Genomic DNA, 15,261 nt, shown 5'->3' with positions numbered 1-15,261 from the left:
ATAAAATTCAACATACACAATTTCTTTTCAACAAAGAAATATATAAGAAGTCATTTAATAAATAGCGATCGGTAACAATAAAAATATATGGCATATGTCATAGTGAGTACTAAAATATTAAAATAATTTTCCTTAAAAACAGATAAAATTCAAAAATTTTTTAGGAGCAAGTATATTAGTGATAAAAGGACATCTTAGAGTTTTAACAGCACAAAATTGGAGAAAGTAGACAGTGATTAGCAGGTAGAAAAATGATCATTTTGTTTTTCCTTACACATACAAGCTAGCAACATAGCTCAGTGGTAGAGCACTGGCCTAGTACGTGTGAGTTCAGAACTACAATTCCCAGCACCACCATTCTACACACAAAGTCAACAACAACAAAAAACGTACACATAAAAGCCCTGGTATAATACAGCTTAGAGGCAGAGCTCTTCCCAGCATATGAGAAGCCCTAAATAAGATAAAACCACACACGAACACAGACACACACAGATAACCAAGAGCAAACATGAGCATGTGTGTGTATAGCACATTTTTCATAATGTGTTTGCAGATGAACTGAAACAATTATTTTATTAAATGCTAACCAAAGCAAAAATGATGGGCAAGCTAAATAACATATCTACAAAAGAAAATTTAAGACCCTTTCATGATGTTAAGCCCAAGTTTGATTTCCTAAAAGTCATATTTCTATAGCAAACATGGGCAACATTTGGGGAATAAATACCCAATGTAGTAATTGTTCATGTTAGCACAGACTTAGAGATGAAAAACTGCATTTGAGCCTCATTTGATGTTCTCAATAAATCTATTGCAATTAAAGTTTCAGCACTGAGGGGTCGCCTTTGTAATCTATAGGTTGGTTTTCTAGAGATGCTTCATTTTAAAAACTCAATTATTTAATGGTCAAAGGAAAGCTGTCCTTGTCAAGGACTTACATTGACCGCAGAGTTCCTCCCTGTGTTCTACACATTAAATTCTGCCCCCCTCCCCACAAAGTAAGTTTCCCACTGCTGTGCTGGTGTGCTATGCACAGCTGGAACATCCATGTGGTTTCAGATTTTCAGTTTGGTTTGTTCAGGTGTAGATGCTCTAGTGGGTCCTGGGATTATGGTAGGACATCAAGGGCTAAGGAGGGGGATTCTGAAGAGGATCAAGAAGAACTCCCCCAGTAGAAGATAGAAAAGAAAGGCCCGGCATTGTGCAGAAAGGGTGCTTTTTGGTGGTTTCATCTAAAGAATTGTCTGTCCAGGTTTTCAAAGAGATAAAATAGGAACCATATAATGTCAGGAACTGCTTTGGGGTAGGGAAAATGGGATAGAATTTATGCCTTCTCTGAGTAGCATCCAGAGGAGAGAGCAGAACTCATTCATTTTCTCTTGCTTAAGAAATTAAAGTGTAATAAGTAGATAAATGCCAGTAGTTAAATCAGATGATTAGTGTTTCATTTTGGATGTGTGAAGCAAGCATCTTTTTTTTTCTTTTTGCCTGTGACTAAGACCCATGGTCTGTGTTACTGAAAATATTTATTTTTATTTGAAAGCCTTGAATTTTTCTTAGGAAATGGAATTTCTACCTCTATTTTCTAAGTTTGCAAAACACTGTCAAGGTTACTGCAGAGATCCAAACATAGTGCCCAGCTTATGGCCACTTACACTAAATGGCTGGTTAGAGCATTGTAGTTCTGAATTCATTAACACAGTGACTTGCCAAATGTCCTGAAGGAGAGAAGGTTTTGCCAAGGACACCTTTAAAGAGATAGTCAACAGGAAATCACAACAGTTAATTCAAAGTTCTAATACTTCATAGAAACTAGTTTCTCTGAATTTTAACACCAAAGTAAGGAACTAAAATAATATCTAAAGGGATGTATTCAGGGAAAGAAACTTCCTCTATTACTGCACATAATCTGATTAATTTCTTCCTTTTCTTTCTCAACTTTCGCGTGTTACTCTGCACTCTCCATCCTCCCAAGTGTTATCTTGAGAATAACTTCAAATAGAAATTGTGCCCCGGGACATGATCCCGTGAATGGCAAAGTTCTGAAACACAGGAGATGACAGGTATGGAGCACCCCCTAGAGACCACCCTGTGGTCAGTAGAGGGGTCCTGGGTCTTGTGCACTAGGGCTGGGTGGACGCTGGCCCATCTCCTGTGTAAGCTCCTCTCACTGGAAGTTAGAAAGGACAGGGAAGACGCCTCAACCGTGCTTGCTGGCATCCCCAGAAGTCAAATCTGATGGAGAAGGCGTATCTGGTCAACTCCCTTGTCAACAACAGCACTGGACAGTCCCCACACAAGGGATCTCGACATTATGTAAACCACAGCACGTTCACTTTCCCGTGGTTCATCTGTCCTTTGGATCACAGGCAGACACGTAGTCATAGCAAACTTACATAGTCACTTCACAGTAACCTGATGGTTCAAATTAAAATAAAGACATCAATAAGAAAAACTAGCCTACTTTTAAAAAGCAAAATAAATGCAAGGAATTAACATGTTTATAAATAACTGGATCTTTATTCGGCCATATTTTCTTCTTTGCTTAGAAAAAAATAAGACACAATAATGAAAAACCCAGTTTTCCATATATCATGACTATATTAAAAATAGCGCAGAACAAAAAGCTTTCTATTTCTAAAATATTTTTGTTAAATGATGTCATTAGAGACTGAAGCATTCGATTTTGACTTGATGATGGTGAAAAGTATTTATCAGTTGGAAAAGCTTCATATGAGGACCTAAGTGCTTGGGTCTTGAACAGTTAAAAAAAATGCTCCCCACAAGGTTTAAACACAGCTCCCCTTTCCAAGAGTCTACAAAGTTACAAAATAGTTTACCATTATCTCCAAAATACATTCCTCCTTGAGTAGTTACTCCAGACAAATAAAAGGGCAGTGACTACACCTGTTAACACCAAGTTAAACTCCTAACTGAATGTGCTTTTTTAGCAATGTGCGGAACTCAGTCCAGGAACCACAATGATTTTTACAATGTTGTACAATGTATCAACTCTTTTCCCTCTTAATCCTCAGAACAGGGTAGATTAGTCACACATGTGACATAATTGTCACCTGCTAGGTGGGGCACTGTGATTGCAATTGTTTCTGCACACTAAATTCTGTGATTACTAAAGATGCCTTCCAGGTCTGAGGTCTTCAGCCATAGCACTAACGTCAGAATGGCACGGATGGCTAAGCTTCCCAAAGCCTACTGTAGGGTTCTTTCAGTGTCTGGTGTCTCATGGGCATTAGTTCAATAGCCCTGAGAGCACAAAAGATAAATGTTTCTGTTCGGTCTCTTAGATTGTGGAGCCCCGGCTCTGCTACTTATCCACCCGGCTAAGGTTGCTCCCTGGTTTTGTTCTGCTTTAATTTCACCCTACATTTGAAGTTTTCCTAGTATTTGATTTCTTGGTAAAAGCACGGCAAAACATGAACAGCGGGTAATATATTTTTCATGTCTATAACACTTTGAAATATCCTATAATCTTATGCGATCTTATACAGTTGTATAAGCCTAAGAAAAATAAACCCAAGAAAATGAAGACATATTTAGATGGGCTAAGTGCCTGGAAGTGTCTTGAAAGATGATGATAGCTAACAGTTAGCATTACATTTCACACTACAGCCTAGTGCAAACATATATGTGTACTCATGTAAATATTTTAAACACATTTTATAAGACCTTATTATCTGCAATTTTTATTCTGTATTAATCCAGTGACAGCACTGATCATTAATCTATTAAACAGCTGTTATAACTATCCAACGGTCACTATCTATGGCTTTTAAAACAATAAGTACAGAATTCCTTTCTCTGTGAAGGTTTTTGTAATATAAGTGGTTAAAAAGTTTAATCATCTTGTTAAAACTAAGTTAATAAATGCATAGGCTCACAATATCACCAGTGATTGATAATCTTGTATTAATTAAATCAATCTAGTATAGCTGTACATATTCTGTAATGTATTATAAATACACTCATCTGAAGACTCTCTGAGTTCCCCTTTGGAGACATTACAGAAATCAATTTAACCTTTCAATTGTCTACCTAGACTTTATAAGCTAGGACTATATAAGAACACCTTGTTATATCCCAGAGTGACGTTTTCCTTTCTTATATTGGTTTGCTTTGATATTCAGCATTTCCATCACTGCACAAGAAGTTTGACCATCTCTGCTCTTGGACAGCTTGATCTTCCAGTTTATCATAACTCCCTGTGCAAGGGGCAAAGCCACATGTCTTGATAAATAGCACTCGCTTGCACACAGCTCTGTATTGTACATTCCACTTTCTCTTCTGTGCAAGGTCTTTTTGAGTCATTGAGAAGCCAAACTTAATAGGCCTCTGATGTTCTTAGATCCCATAGGCCATTGGATCTCGAGCCTCGTCCTTCCTGTTTTGCTGACAGTTCACTAATCTTTGGTTTCCTTTGTCTGTCCCTGTTGTTCACCACAGCTTGATCAATTCTCCTATTTGTTGAATATTGGATCTCCTGTCAATGTAACACACATTTCCTATCTCAGTGTTTTAGCTCCCCATCTTGGTTTTCTTTGAAAGCAACTAAGAACCATGTAGAACATTCTTCCTACACCCAGACTGTTTGCAAAACACCTTTAAATCGAGAGTCCTTGGCACATACTGTGGTTTAGATAAAACCGAGGACTCTTTCAATTACTCTCAGATATTCCTTTCTAATAGGGCACATAATGGGAAGAATTCTCTTGACTAGTTAAATTCTGCATGCCCACTTCTGAGTTAAGGACACTTTTCAAATATATAACTATTTGCTGCTAATTTCTATTACCCTTACTTACTCCTCCACTAGCCCATTCATTGATAAATCATAATCTCAAAATTATAAATAGCTGGGAAACTAACTTCACTCAGACTAATCTTCAGTATCTTTCTTCCTTTTGTACACATACATAGGCAGCCTCTTTGCTGTTACAGGTCTTGATTTCATTAGGCCAAGAAAGATGCCGAAATTAATTATGGCCAATTCCATACCAGCAAATCTATTTCAGAAAAGTGTGCCCTCTCATGCCAGAGAGATGACTCGGTGGTTAAGAACACTTGCTGCTCTTCCAGATAACTCAAGTTCAGCTTTTGGTACCCATGTCAGACAGCTCATCATCACCTGTAACCCCAGCTCCAGGGTATCTGATACGTTCTCCTGACTCCATACGTTTGATAGAGCATGTGAGCCATACACATAAGCATACATGTGTGTGTGTGTGCAGGAATACACACAAAAATAAATCTTAAAAAAAGAAATGTCTGCCTTCTTTAGTCTTCTAGGAAGAGGTCAGAGTTTGTGTCTCTGCTGGAATAAAAATAAAGCCCTTCCTCTTGTAAGTCACTCATTTTCCTATTTTATCTCAGCAGGAAAGATGAGAAAGATGATCAAGATGACACCTAGGGTGATCAAAACTTTTAATGGTCAGATGCTGTGCCATTGGCACATCACAGAACAGAGCCACGGTGATGATGTCAAATTGTGTTTCATTATGATGTTACGTCTGTGAACATCCAGGATGTTGAGGGCTGTTCTTATTGAGTTTCTAAATGCTCCAGTGACTTTCATAACAGCACTGTCTTTGTCATTCAATAGTTTATCTACGATTTGTATCTGAAGCAGTCTCTTTCTGTCAGCATTAATATCTTGCCTGTTATTATTAAAAGTAAAGGTCAGCCTTTCTGTCTGTCCCCATGTCAAATAAAAATTCTCGTTGACTCATTATGATAAGGAAAACTCACATTAATTAAAGATGGTGCTGACCCCCAAAGTTCAACTGTATTATGGAAATTATACTTTAAAAGTGCTCTAATTATCATACCATTAATCCCTCAAATTGGAATTATCCTGGAGTGTTCTTTGCTTCATGCCAAAGTGTTCCGAGTTCTCTCTGCACACACTTATCTCTTTACACACACTAAGAAGTGGTCTGAGTCATGTACCACCATACCAGCCATAGGTTCTGTGTCTGTTTTTTTTTTTTTTTTTCATTTAAAAGTTTGTTTACTTTGAAAGATTCCTGAGGTAGGTGCAGTATAAATGCTGACCTGGCTATCTGGACTCTTTCCTCGGTCATAGCATCATTACAAAGAGCAACTGCTAGATAGGTATTTTAACAGAAATCTTCTATTACTCTACACTCTAGTTAGGCTTTCAGTATATTTATTAATTATTTTTGAATAAATAACATATTGCTGACATTTTTATTATATAAAAACTACTATGCAGTTTTGTGCCAAGAGCAGGGAACTCACAGCAGACGTCTGTCATGTGGCTCATATGGGTCCTGTTAGGTCTCTCAGATCTTCACTTAGAACCCTGCCATTAGAAAAATCGTTTGCTTTGACATTTACACCAATGTATTTTACAACATCACTTCAATTGTCACTTTCCTTGTCATACTACATATAAGAAAAAGAAACAGTTTCTAAAATTATTTCAAATAATTTCCTTGCCTGTTTGGAGTGGTGAATAGAAATATCTTTGAAAGTGTATTAATTTTTTAAATTGACAGAAAAAATTGTGCATACTCATTATGTACAATGCTGTTAGGAAATGAAAACACCCTTCACTACCCCCACACACCCTTCACTACCCCCCACACACCCTTCACTCTGCACCTGCAGGGACATTTTCAATGGTCTGCTGGGGAAAGATGCTTGTTTAGGGGTCGTTCAGACACTGGATGAGGGTGGATTAGCTTTCCCTCGAAGTATTTCCTGACATAGTGTAAGATAGGTTGGCTTCTCCTTGACGTAAGAACTTTCTCCCTAAAAACAGGTGTTTTTTATTGTCCTGAACACCGAGTTTGCACTTGAGTAGACACCAAGCTTGTTCCCTCTTGGGAGCTTCCGCTTCCCAGCTCTGTACACACCACTTCTGAGCAGACACTACAAGCTCTCTGGGAGGTCAATGTGAATAAATCTGCACCAGTGCCCTGAATGAAGAAACCCAAAATCCTGGAAAACACTCTCTGTTCTGGTACTGAATGTACCTGGAGTTCATTAAAAAATAAATTTAAAAAAATAAAATAAAACCTGGAACAGGTCCCACTCTTCAAAGACAGCCAAAACTCGTGATTCTCACATCAAAGCACCATTCTGAAAAGCATTATTTGTTGGTGTTGTTTTTACTGATGTCTTCTCTTTGTGAGAGACTAAATGGTAATAGAAAAAAAATACGTTGGAGACTGAGATATGATTGATTGTTCCTTAGTGTTGTAATAAAGATCATTACTTGAACATCAGAGAATCCTCCATTCGGAAAAATCTCATCACTAAACAGGCCACCATGTCACAACCATAGCCATCAAAGAACAGAAAAGTGTTTCTTCAGTAAAGCTGCTGTTGGATCACAAAGAAAATCTTATAACTCTCACAGCTATTTCCTTCTCATGGCAGGACATGAGAAATCTAATGCTCCTTCCATATTTCTTCAATATGATAATCATTTTTTTTCTCTTCACTAATTAACTCAACAGAAATTTATTGAGTATATATATATATATATTATGTGCCATTTATATAATACTACTATGCACCTTGGTAAGATGACAACAACCACTCCTAACCATCACATAGTGTTGTTTTGTTTTCATCTTGTTTTACCATGACCCAGATCCCCATATATACATTAGTTCATTTCACTGCACAAATGTCCCGAAGTAATTAGAACCATCTGCAGGCTAACAACTCAGGCGTAGAAAGCAGTGTCTGGGCTCACAAAATAGCACCAGCACTGGACTTGCACAGTGCATCTTTTAACCCCAACATACATGTATGTTCTTGACCCCTTTATCATATAAAGAAAAACGTGAGGTCCAACTATCAGTGTTCTGAGGACAACAGACCTTTAATAAACACATGAGCAATCTGTAATATCAAATGCTCATGGAAAAGAGCAGTATGTCACGAGACAGGAGGGCTTAACACTGCGAAGGTTCTGCATAAAAGACTTAGAGCCATAGTAATGACCTTTGGTGACTCTAAGTAAATGAAGAAAGTTAGTTGGCTAAAAGTACTTATGAGGACACTAAGACAAAGATGCTGGGAGACACTGAGCAAGCAAACCAGCACTTTGCCCTCACTGTATAGCCTTGCCTCTGTGGCGCCCCTCCCTCCTGGCACACTCAGGAGCCAAGGATGGGCTGGGGGAGATGAAATCCACTTCTGTTCTATTACCTCCTGAATAAGAAACCTAATCTGTGTAAGATCCCCTCCAACTCACAGATAAAAGGGAACACTTCCTTGTTAGCTGTCTTCCACCAAGAAGTCTGGAGCAGAGACAAAGCCTTAAATTCTACCATAGCTTAGCCGATGAAAAAGAAAATATCCCCTTGGCCATGTAATTTCTAGAAACAACTTAAGATCTACAATGAGTAAATCAAGCAAATAAAACATCTCTGTAGAGTTTGGCTATTCCTGGTCCTTGGGAATATTGGGATATTATATAATCCTGGAGATTGGAACATTTCTTCAGAGAGACAGTGATAGAGAATGAAGTGTTTGGGTAGTAGTCAAGTTCCCTTCGCTGTTGACTTAAGGAAGAAATGTGACTTCATGGTCTCACCTGACAATTACAGATACATTTTCCCTTTGTGTTACAGATATCACAAAAGAAAAAAAAGCTTATCTTTTCTTTTCAAAGAGTTTTCTGTCTGAAGATATGAGAAAGGTTTGCATCTCTGGTTTGCATCATTATTTATCCCATCCATTATTTTATTCCCCAAGTCTCTATACTAGGCATAGTCTGTGTGTGTGTGTTTACTCCCAAAGGCAGAGTGACATATTAGTTTCTAAAAAGTTCCCCTTCTCTTCCTCCTCCTTCTTTCTCCCTCCTCCTCCTCCTCCTCCTCCTCCTCCTCCTCCTCTTCATTTTGTTTTGTTTTGTTTGTTTGGGGTCTTTTTGGTTTGTTTGTTTTTGGTGTTTTGTTTTGTTTTGAGACACAGAGTCTCTCTTCACAGATATGACTGTCCTGGAACTTAATATATAGTCCAAGCTGGCCTCATACTTACAGAGATCCACCTGCCTCTGCCTTCTGATTGCTGGGATTAGTTTTGGGACAGGGTTGCTGTTGGCCATGCCAAAGGAGAAGTGAGTTTCAATTGAAGTTTCAGGTGTCAGCACACCAGAAGGTATCCTCTAATGAGACAATCTGGTTTAGACAAGGCCACGAGACTGCAGTCCCGGGAATGTCTTTTGCTTCTGTGTGCCTTTACATGTTTGCTGTGGCTCTCTTTCTCTAGTATCTAGCATGGTGTGAGTGGACGTGGGGAGCTCTCCACTGCCTGTAATATAGTGCGTTTATCTCTTGGAAACATCCTGTTCTACTGGACATTTTTGCCTGTGGATTATCAAGATGACCCCTCCCTAAGCTGTGCTGTCTAATTTGATAATAATAATGATAGATTTACAGAGTTTTGGTGAATAAAATAATCACAAGGATGTGTTTCACAGCCAGGGCCTGTGAGTCTCGCCTAAGGCGCTGCATGGATTGGAGCTCAAGTTAATGACTAACATTTGAGTCCCAGTAGCCCAGCTAGTTTAAATTTTTTAACCTTAATTCTGCAAGATGTGTTCATGGGTCTCCGAGTGCATTGCAGCTGAAACAAAGCTTTGAAAATAACAAAGTTAGACTAAGATGTTTTTGTTAAATAATTATGAGGCAAAATTCCCAAGAAGGCAATCTAAAGTTTTAGAAAGGCACACAGTTGAATGAAGAACTCTTTAAGGTCGGGGTACAAGAGCACAGCAGCCCAATTACTACTGGCTGACATACTGCCCTTGCTAGCTTTGGTTGATGACCAAGGGTGATGTGATTAATTCCTTATACCCACTTCTACCCTCAAACTCCTGATATAAAACTATTAATGAATGGAAATGTACCCTAAAGATTTAAAGCAGAGCTGACTGATTCTTTTTCCTATATAAACATTTAGGTTTGTGATTCCTTATAAGATTATTTTTCAAGGTAAGCAATAAAGTCATTGGCCCTTTCTTTGTAACTGCAAAATGCAGCTTCCCAGTAAAAGATCTGACAAGAACACCTTGCTTGCCACATGGTTAATCTATAACAAGTTGCTTGGGTATGAATATATGTGGGTTCTTGGGATACTTTGTTTTTCACCTGTAATACATAAAATGTTTAATAATGTGAGGGAGCTGAAAAACATGATTTCCTTATAATCATTCACTTGAAAAATGGAATGCAGCTGTTTTGACTCTGGTACTGCCTGGAAGATTCTGTTGGGGTATAAAAACTGTATAACAACATGAGATAGAGAGAGAATAAAAAGAATAAAGAAGGAACACATCAAGAGAGTGTGTGACTGCCTTTCCCCCTAACTAACCCCCAGATAGCGGATTCCTATCAAAGCCCTGTGCTGCTGAAGGCTGGCCTCCCAGACAGAGGTACAGGGTTTCGCTTCATAGATCTGACTGTCCTGGAAATTACTATGTAGTCCAGGCTGGCCTCATACTTACAGAGAGTCGCTTGCCTCTGCCTCTTGTGCACTGGGTTAAAGGCATACATGACTGCACCAGGCTCATTAAAAATTCTTGATATCATATTGTTACAAAACAACCTACATTCATCATCTTAATGTATCACCTCATTTAGGACTTGATACTTTACTTGACTTACAATGCTACCATGTTAAAAATAATTAGATAACCACACACCCGTGTATGCGCGCGCACACACACACACGTTAGTTATTTAGCTTCAAATTAAGGCTAAAGAGTATCCAATAATAAAATACTTCATTAAATCTCACCTTTCATATTTAGAAAATGTTCCTTTAGATTATTCTGGGTGATTAAATTATAAATATGAAAATTTTATGAACATTAAAGAGTACTAAAAAAGAAGACATCCAAAGTTCATCATCACTTCCAGAGAATGTTTGGTACATTATATACTATGGTACATTTCTTGCATCCCCCAAATTAATAAAAACTAAAATCCATGTTGAATACAGCATTCCTCACAAATATCTTTTAGATCTCATTCCTTTAAAATTTGTAGATATACCTGATTTGATTCTTAATTGATCGCTTGTCATAAGCCATCATTTTATTAATATAGTTAGTTAACAAATGAAACTGGAAGTAAAATAACAGATTTCAGAGGGTTTTTAAAACACACCTTGTAGGGATCCTAAATTCTCAGGATGAAGAAAAATCCCTCATAAATACTGCAGTACAAACACTATCATCACATTTTAACAGAATGGAAATCAAAATAGTACATTTATGACAAGTGTCTGCATACCTAACATCATGTTTCATTGCTCCAGCGTTTATTATGTTCTACGTAATCTGTTTCAGGAAAAGGCTGCAATGAAGTGTATGCGAACTTTGAAAGTGATGCTTTCCCTCAAAAGATAGCTTTCTTTCTTTATTTTTATTTAAAAATGTAGTTTTAGACTATAAAACTCCACCAAAATAAAGCTTTTAACTATGTGTTTTTGCAGAAGTACCACAAACTACTCTCATACCTTACAGAGGTCTGAGAAGTAATCTAATTTGAACCACTAGTCTAAATAGGTCATTTAACATAGAAGAATTAAAATTAGCAGTGTAGGGTCAAGTCAACACATGCATCCTGTTTGCACTGTTCTTTTTGAAGTCGAAGCAGAGCAAAGTGTCGCGAACAGGTAGAATACGTGAGTCTACTGAAAATCTCAGTCATTCTGCTTCTGAAACACCCCTAAAATTAACAAAGTAAAAAGACACAGAGCAAGCAATTCATTCAGGTGGGGAGGTAGAGGGGTAAAAGGTAAATACCCTCATTTACATACAGGAAGAAGACAGCCCGCTCATCCCTTTCTTTTAACATACATACTTTCACACTAAGAGCAAAATTAGCAAGACAAAGCTAAAACTAACACTCCAATATGCGTTAGGCTCACATAGGCTTCACTTCTTCTATGAAATTAACAAGATTATGAACCTTTCCAGAAACACATACAGTGCCTGTGATCCCAGTTCTTAGGAACACCGAGGCCATGATCTGCTGTAGTCTAGCAAAATAACAGCAACCTTAGCATGGCCCAGCACCTTTAACTCTTTCCTCACACACTTTGTGATAAACTCAGTGGTTAAATCCCCCCTCTCCTGGGAGACTTCAACTATAGAAGAAACAATATCTTAAAACTCAGTGACTTAAACAATAATAACACATAAGTGAAGACGTTTAACCGCCAGAGACCTTCAAGGTCCCTCAAATCCAAAGGACTTCAGCAATGTGTCAGGAACTCAAGGATCTTGATTTTAGATGAGGAGGCAGGTACAGTGGTGGCAAGGGAGGTGTCAGAAGACCGGTGTGTTCAGCACTCTTCAAAGCAGCCACCAGAAAATGCACTCATAATTATTTTTGATTGAAAGTAACTTTGATGCTGGGGGACGGGGGCTTCCTATTGCTCAGCTGGCAACAATCTACCCTGTATGGATAGGAGTACTGCCATGCTGAAGAGCCGCCTTTCCCAACAGGGCTTCCCCCAAATGAGATATTGAGAAATCCCGACTCCCTCAAGACCTCCCAATCGGTTTAGAGATAAGATGGAAGGACCTTGGCTGACAAGGAGACTCTGGGGGTGTGGCTTTGAAGAACTGCTAAGGAACACTCTAAGCTACATTTTTATTTTAAAGAAAACCCGAGAGGGGGGGTGAGCGGACTTAGCAAAATTAGATTTTACTCATCACCAGATGGATGATAAAATATTTATGGTTGCCCAAGACAAATTTACACGCCCCCCTCACACACACATCCTGAAGCAAAGACAGAAATAATCCCAGGAAGGACTAAACAGATTGGCTTGATCCTTCGACTACAGCATCTCTAAATCCGCTTTTCACCCGCTTGTACCAGTCTTTCCTACACACACACACACACACACACACACACACACACACACACACACCTTGTCTCTAAGCGGCGACTTCTCCGCCCCCCAATCCCATCTTTAGTTCTGAGCGGACTCTGTCCAACAAGGGCTCAGCCTCCAGGGCGTCCCTCTGGGTGGCGTCCCTAGCACTCCGGAGGTTCGGAAAAGCCTGGGGACCTGGCACCAGTGCCTAGGCTGAGGAACCCAGGGGTTCCTCCTTCCACACCCCTCAGCCTGAGAGAGGATTAAGTTGTCCGGACTGCAGAGCTCAGGGAGCGGTCCCTCCCACTCTAGCCCCTCCCGAGCTAGGACACCCAGGGGTCCCCCGCCTCCGCGGAGGTGAGCGTGCACTCACCAGAGGTGAGCTGCATCCAAGCACAGATCTTGTACACAGTGGCTGTGTTGCAGAAGAAGAAGAGGGTAAAGCAAACGATACAGGCGATGATGAGCATCATGGAGAGGCCGATGAAGAACGAGGCGGCTTTGAAGGCGCCCGAGGGCAGCGTGGAGAAGTCCGTGAAGCTGCCCCTGCAGGTCAGCTCCCGGGAGAAGCCGTTGCCGATGCAGTAGTGAAAGAGCCCGAAATAGCCGGCTTGCGGGGTGTCCACGCCGTCGCCGATCCAGTAGGGCTGGATGAAGCACACCACGTTGACGATGGCAAAGCAGATGGTGAAGATGGCCCACAGCACGCCGATGGCCCGCGAGTTCCGCACATAGTTGGTGTGGTACAGCTTGGCAGCCTCCTGAGCCGGGAGCATCGCGGCGGCGGCGGCGGCAGCTCCAGGCATTCTCCCCCTCCTCCTCCGCCTCCTGGTCCTCCGCCTCCCCCCGCCTCTGGGCGCGCAGGAGACACACTCGCGTTGCAACTCCCCTGCCTCCTCCTCAGCCCAGCAGCACCAGTTCTAGAGTCTGCATCCTCGCTCCCGGAAGGAGGGCGGGGGAGCGTGGAGCACCCCTCCGGCTCGCCTGGCACAGCCTCAACCCCCCCCCCCCCCCCCCCCACACACACACACATACACTCCCCGCCGCCTTCTCTCCCTCCCTCCTGGCCCGGACTCCAGCCCTGCTCAGTACCCTCCACCCCTCTGCCCGCTGCTGCAGCTGCTGCAGCTGAAGCCAGGAAGCCCTCAAGCCCCCCATTCCCTTTCCCACCTCTGAGTCCCTATCCAGCGGGCGCTGCTGGTGCCCCGGGGCGCAAAGGTGGCTACCCTGAGATGCTTCTTAAGTGTCAGGCAGGAGCCAGAGTAGCGGCTATGGAGTTGTGAGAATCAAGGGGGCGAGCGCACCCACAGGAATCCTAGAGGCATTCTCTGGATCCAGGAGGAGGCTAGTCCTGGGAGCTCTTCACCACCACACAGGAAAGAGCTTTGACCTCTGCATCTTGTCAGAAGAAAGAGGCAGCATGGCAGGTGCAGGCGAGAAAGGGAGGCGAGAAAGGAAAGCCCTAGAGAGGCTTTCCCGTCAAAACCACAGAACTGCCCCTGGCTAACTGTTAGGGTACCTCGGATCCACAGATAGGGACAGAGAAGTTTGGTAGAAACCTTTCAAGCAATAATGTAGGAGTCAAGCCTGCAGGCTGACCTTCCATTTCTAAGGAGCTTCTTTCCCTTCCCACTTTCCCACTGTGCAACCAAACGAACTAAGGCCAACAGTAGTCCCACGCTTCACCTTAAGTCAAGCTATTTCTCGTCCACAGAGCTTGCAATAGATGGGGCCTGCGTGCACAGAAGTGATTGTTACAGCATTTTAGAGTTTGTTTGGAAACATCGGAGAGTTTGGCAGGTGTTCCAGTCATTGCACAAATATTCATTGGCAGCCAGTGTGTGCTAAAGATATAGAGAATGGCAACGGTATCTTAGCGGTGGAAATATTCCCATCTCCCCCACAACCCAGGGTTCCATTTAACGAGATGGTTGTTTTAGGTTAACTTTCCTTAATCGTCTGCAAATGCCATGCGTAGCTGGTGTGAACTTTTTACCGTTTCCTTGTTTTATTTGCTTTCTCCAGCATTGCTGTTGCAATTTTTAACAATTCTATCTATCAAAACGAGTTTCTCTGTTGCCATTGCTTAATTTTTGTGAACCCAGAATGCTCAATAACAGAAATGTGTTTTGTTAGAAATCATTTTAAGCCCTATGCTTGCTTAACTCTTTGAGCAAAAGGAAGAATGCCCCCTTAGACTTCCATCCTGAAGTCTGGACTACGTAAATGGCCTTCAATGAAAACGGGCCCAAAGCCTAAGTATGGAGACCAGTTATGATCTTCATCTGATACCCTAAAGGTCTGCACTTGTGTGGAGGCAGGAAAAGGAGAGGGCTTAGGGTAAAGGCCACACAAGATCAGGAAGAG

The 15,261-nt window shown here is 41.0% G+C and overlaps 1 protein-coding gene across 1 annotated transcript in view; it reads right to left on the bottom strand.

Moving 5' to 3' along the window:
• Positions 1-13,805, bottom strand: part of Lhfpl3 (LHFPL tetraspan subfamily member 3) — a 398,415-nt gene extending 384,610 nt beyond the window's left edge. The window contains exon 1 of the mRNA XM_050139837.1: positions 13,268-13,805. Coding sequence (XP_049995794.1) covers positions 13,268-13,700 — 433 coding nt within the window. The 5' untranslated portion in view covers positions 13,701-13,805. The remainder of the gene's footprint in view (positions 1-13,267) is intronic.
• Positions 13,806-15,261: the final 1,456 nt, after the last annotated feature.

This window comes from Alexandromys fortis, unplaced genomic scaffold (assembly GCF_014885135.2).
Source record: "Alexandromys fortis isolate MF-2015 unplaced genomic scaffold, M_Fortis_MF-2015_v1.1 scaffold_38, whole genome shotgun sequence".
Classification (NCBI taxonomy): domain Eukaryota; kingdom Metazoa; phylum Chordata; class Mammalia; order Rodentia; family Cricetidae; genus Alexandromys; species Alexandromys fortis.
The sequence above is the reverse complement of the archived record's forward strand: the minus strand, read 5'-3'. Positions and strand labels throughout refer to the sequence as shown.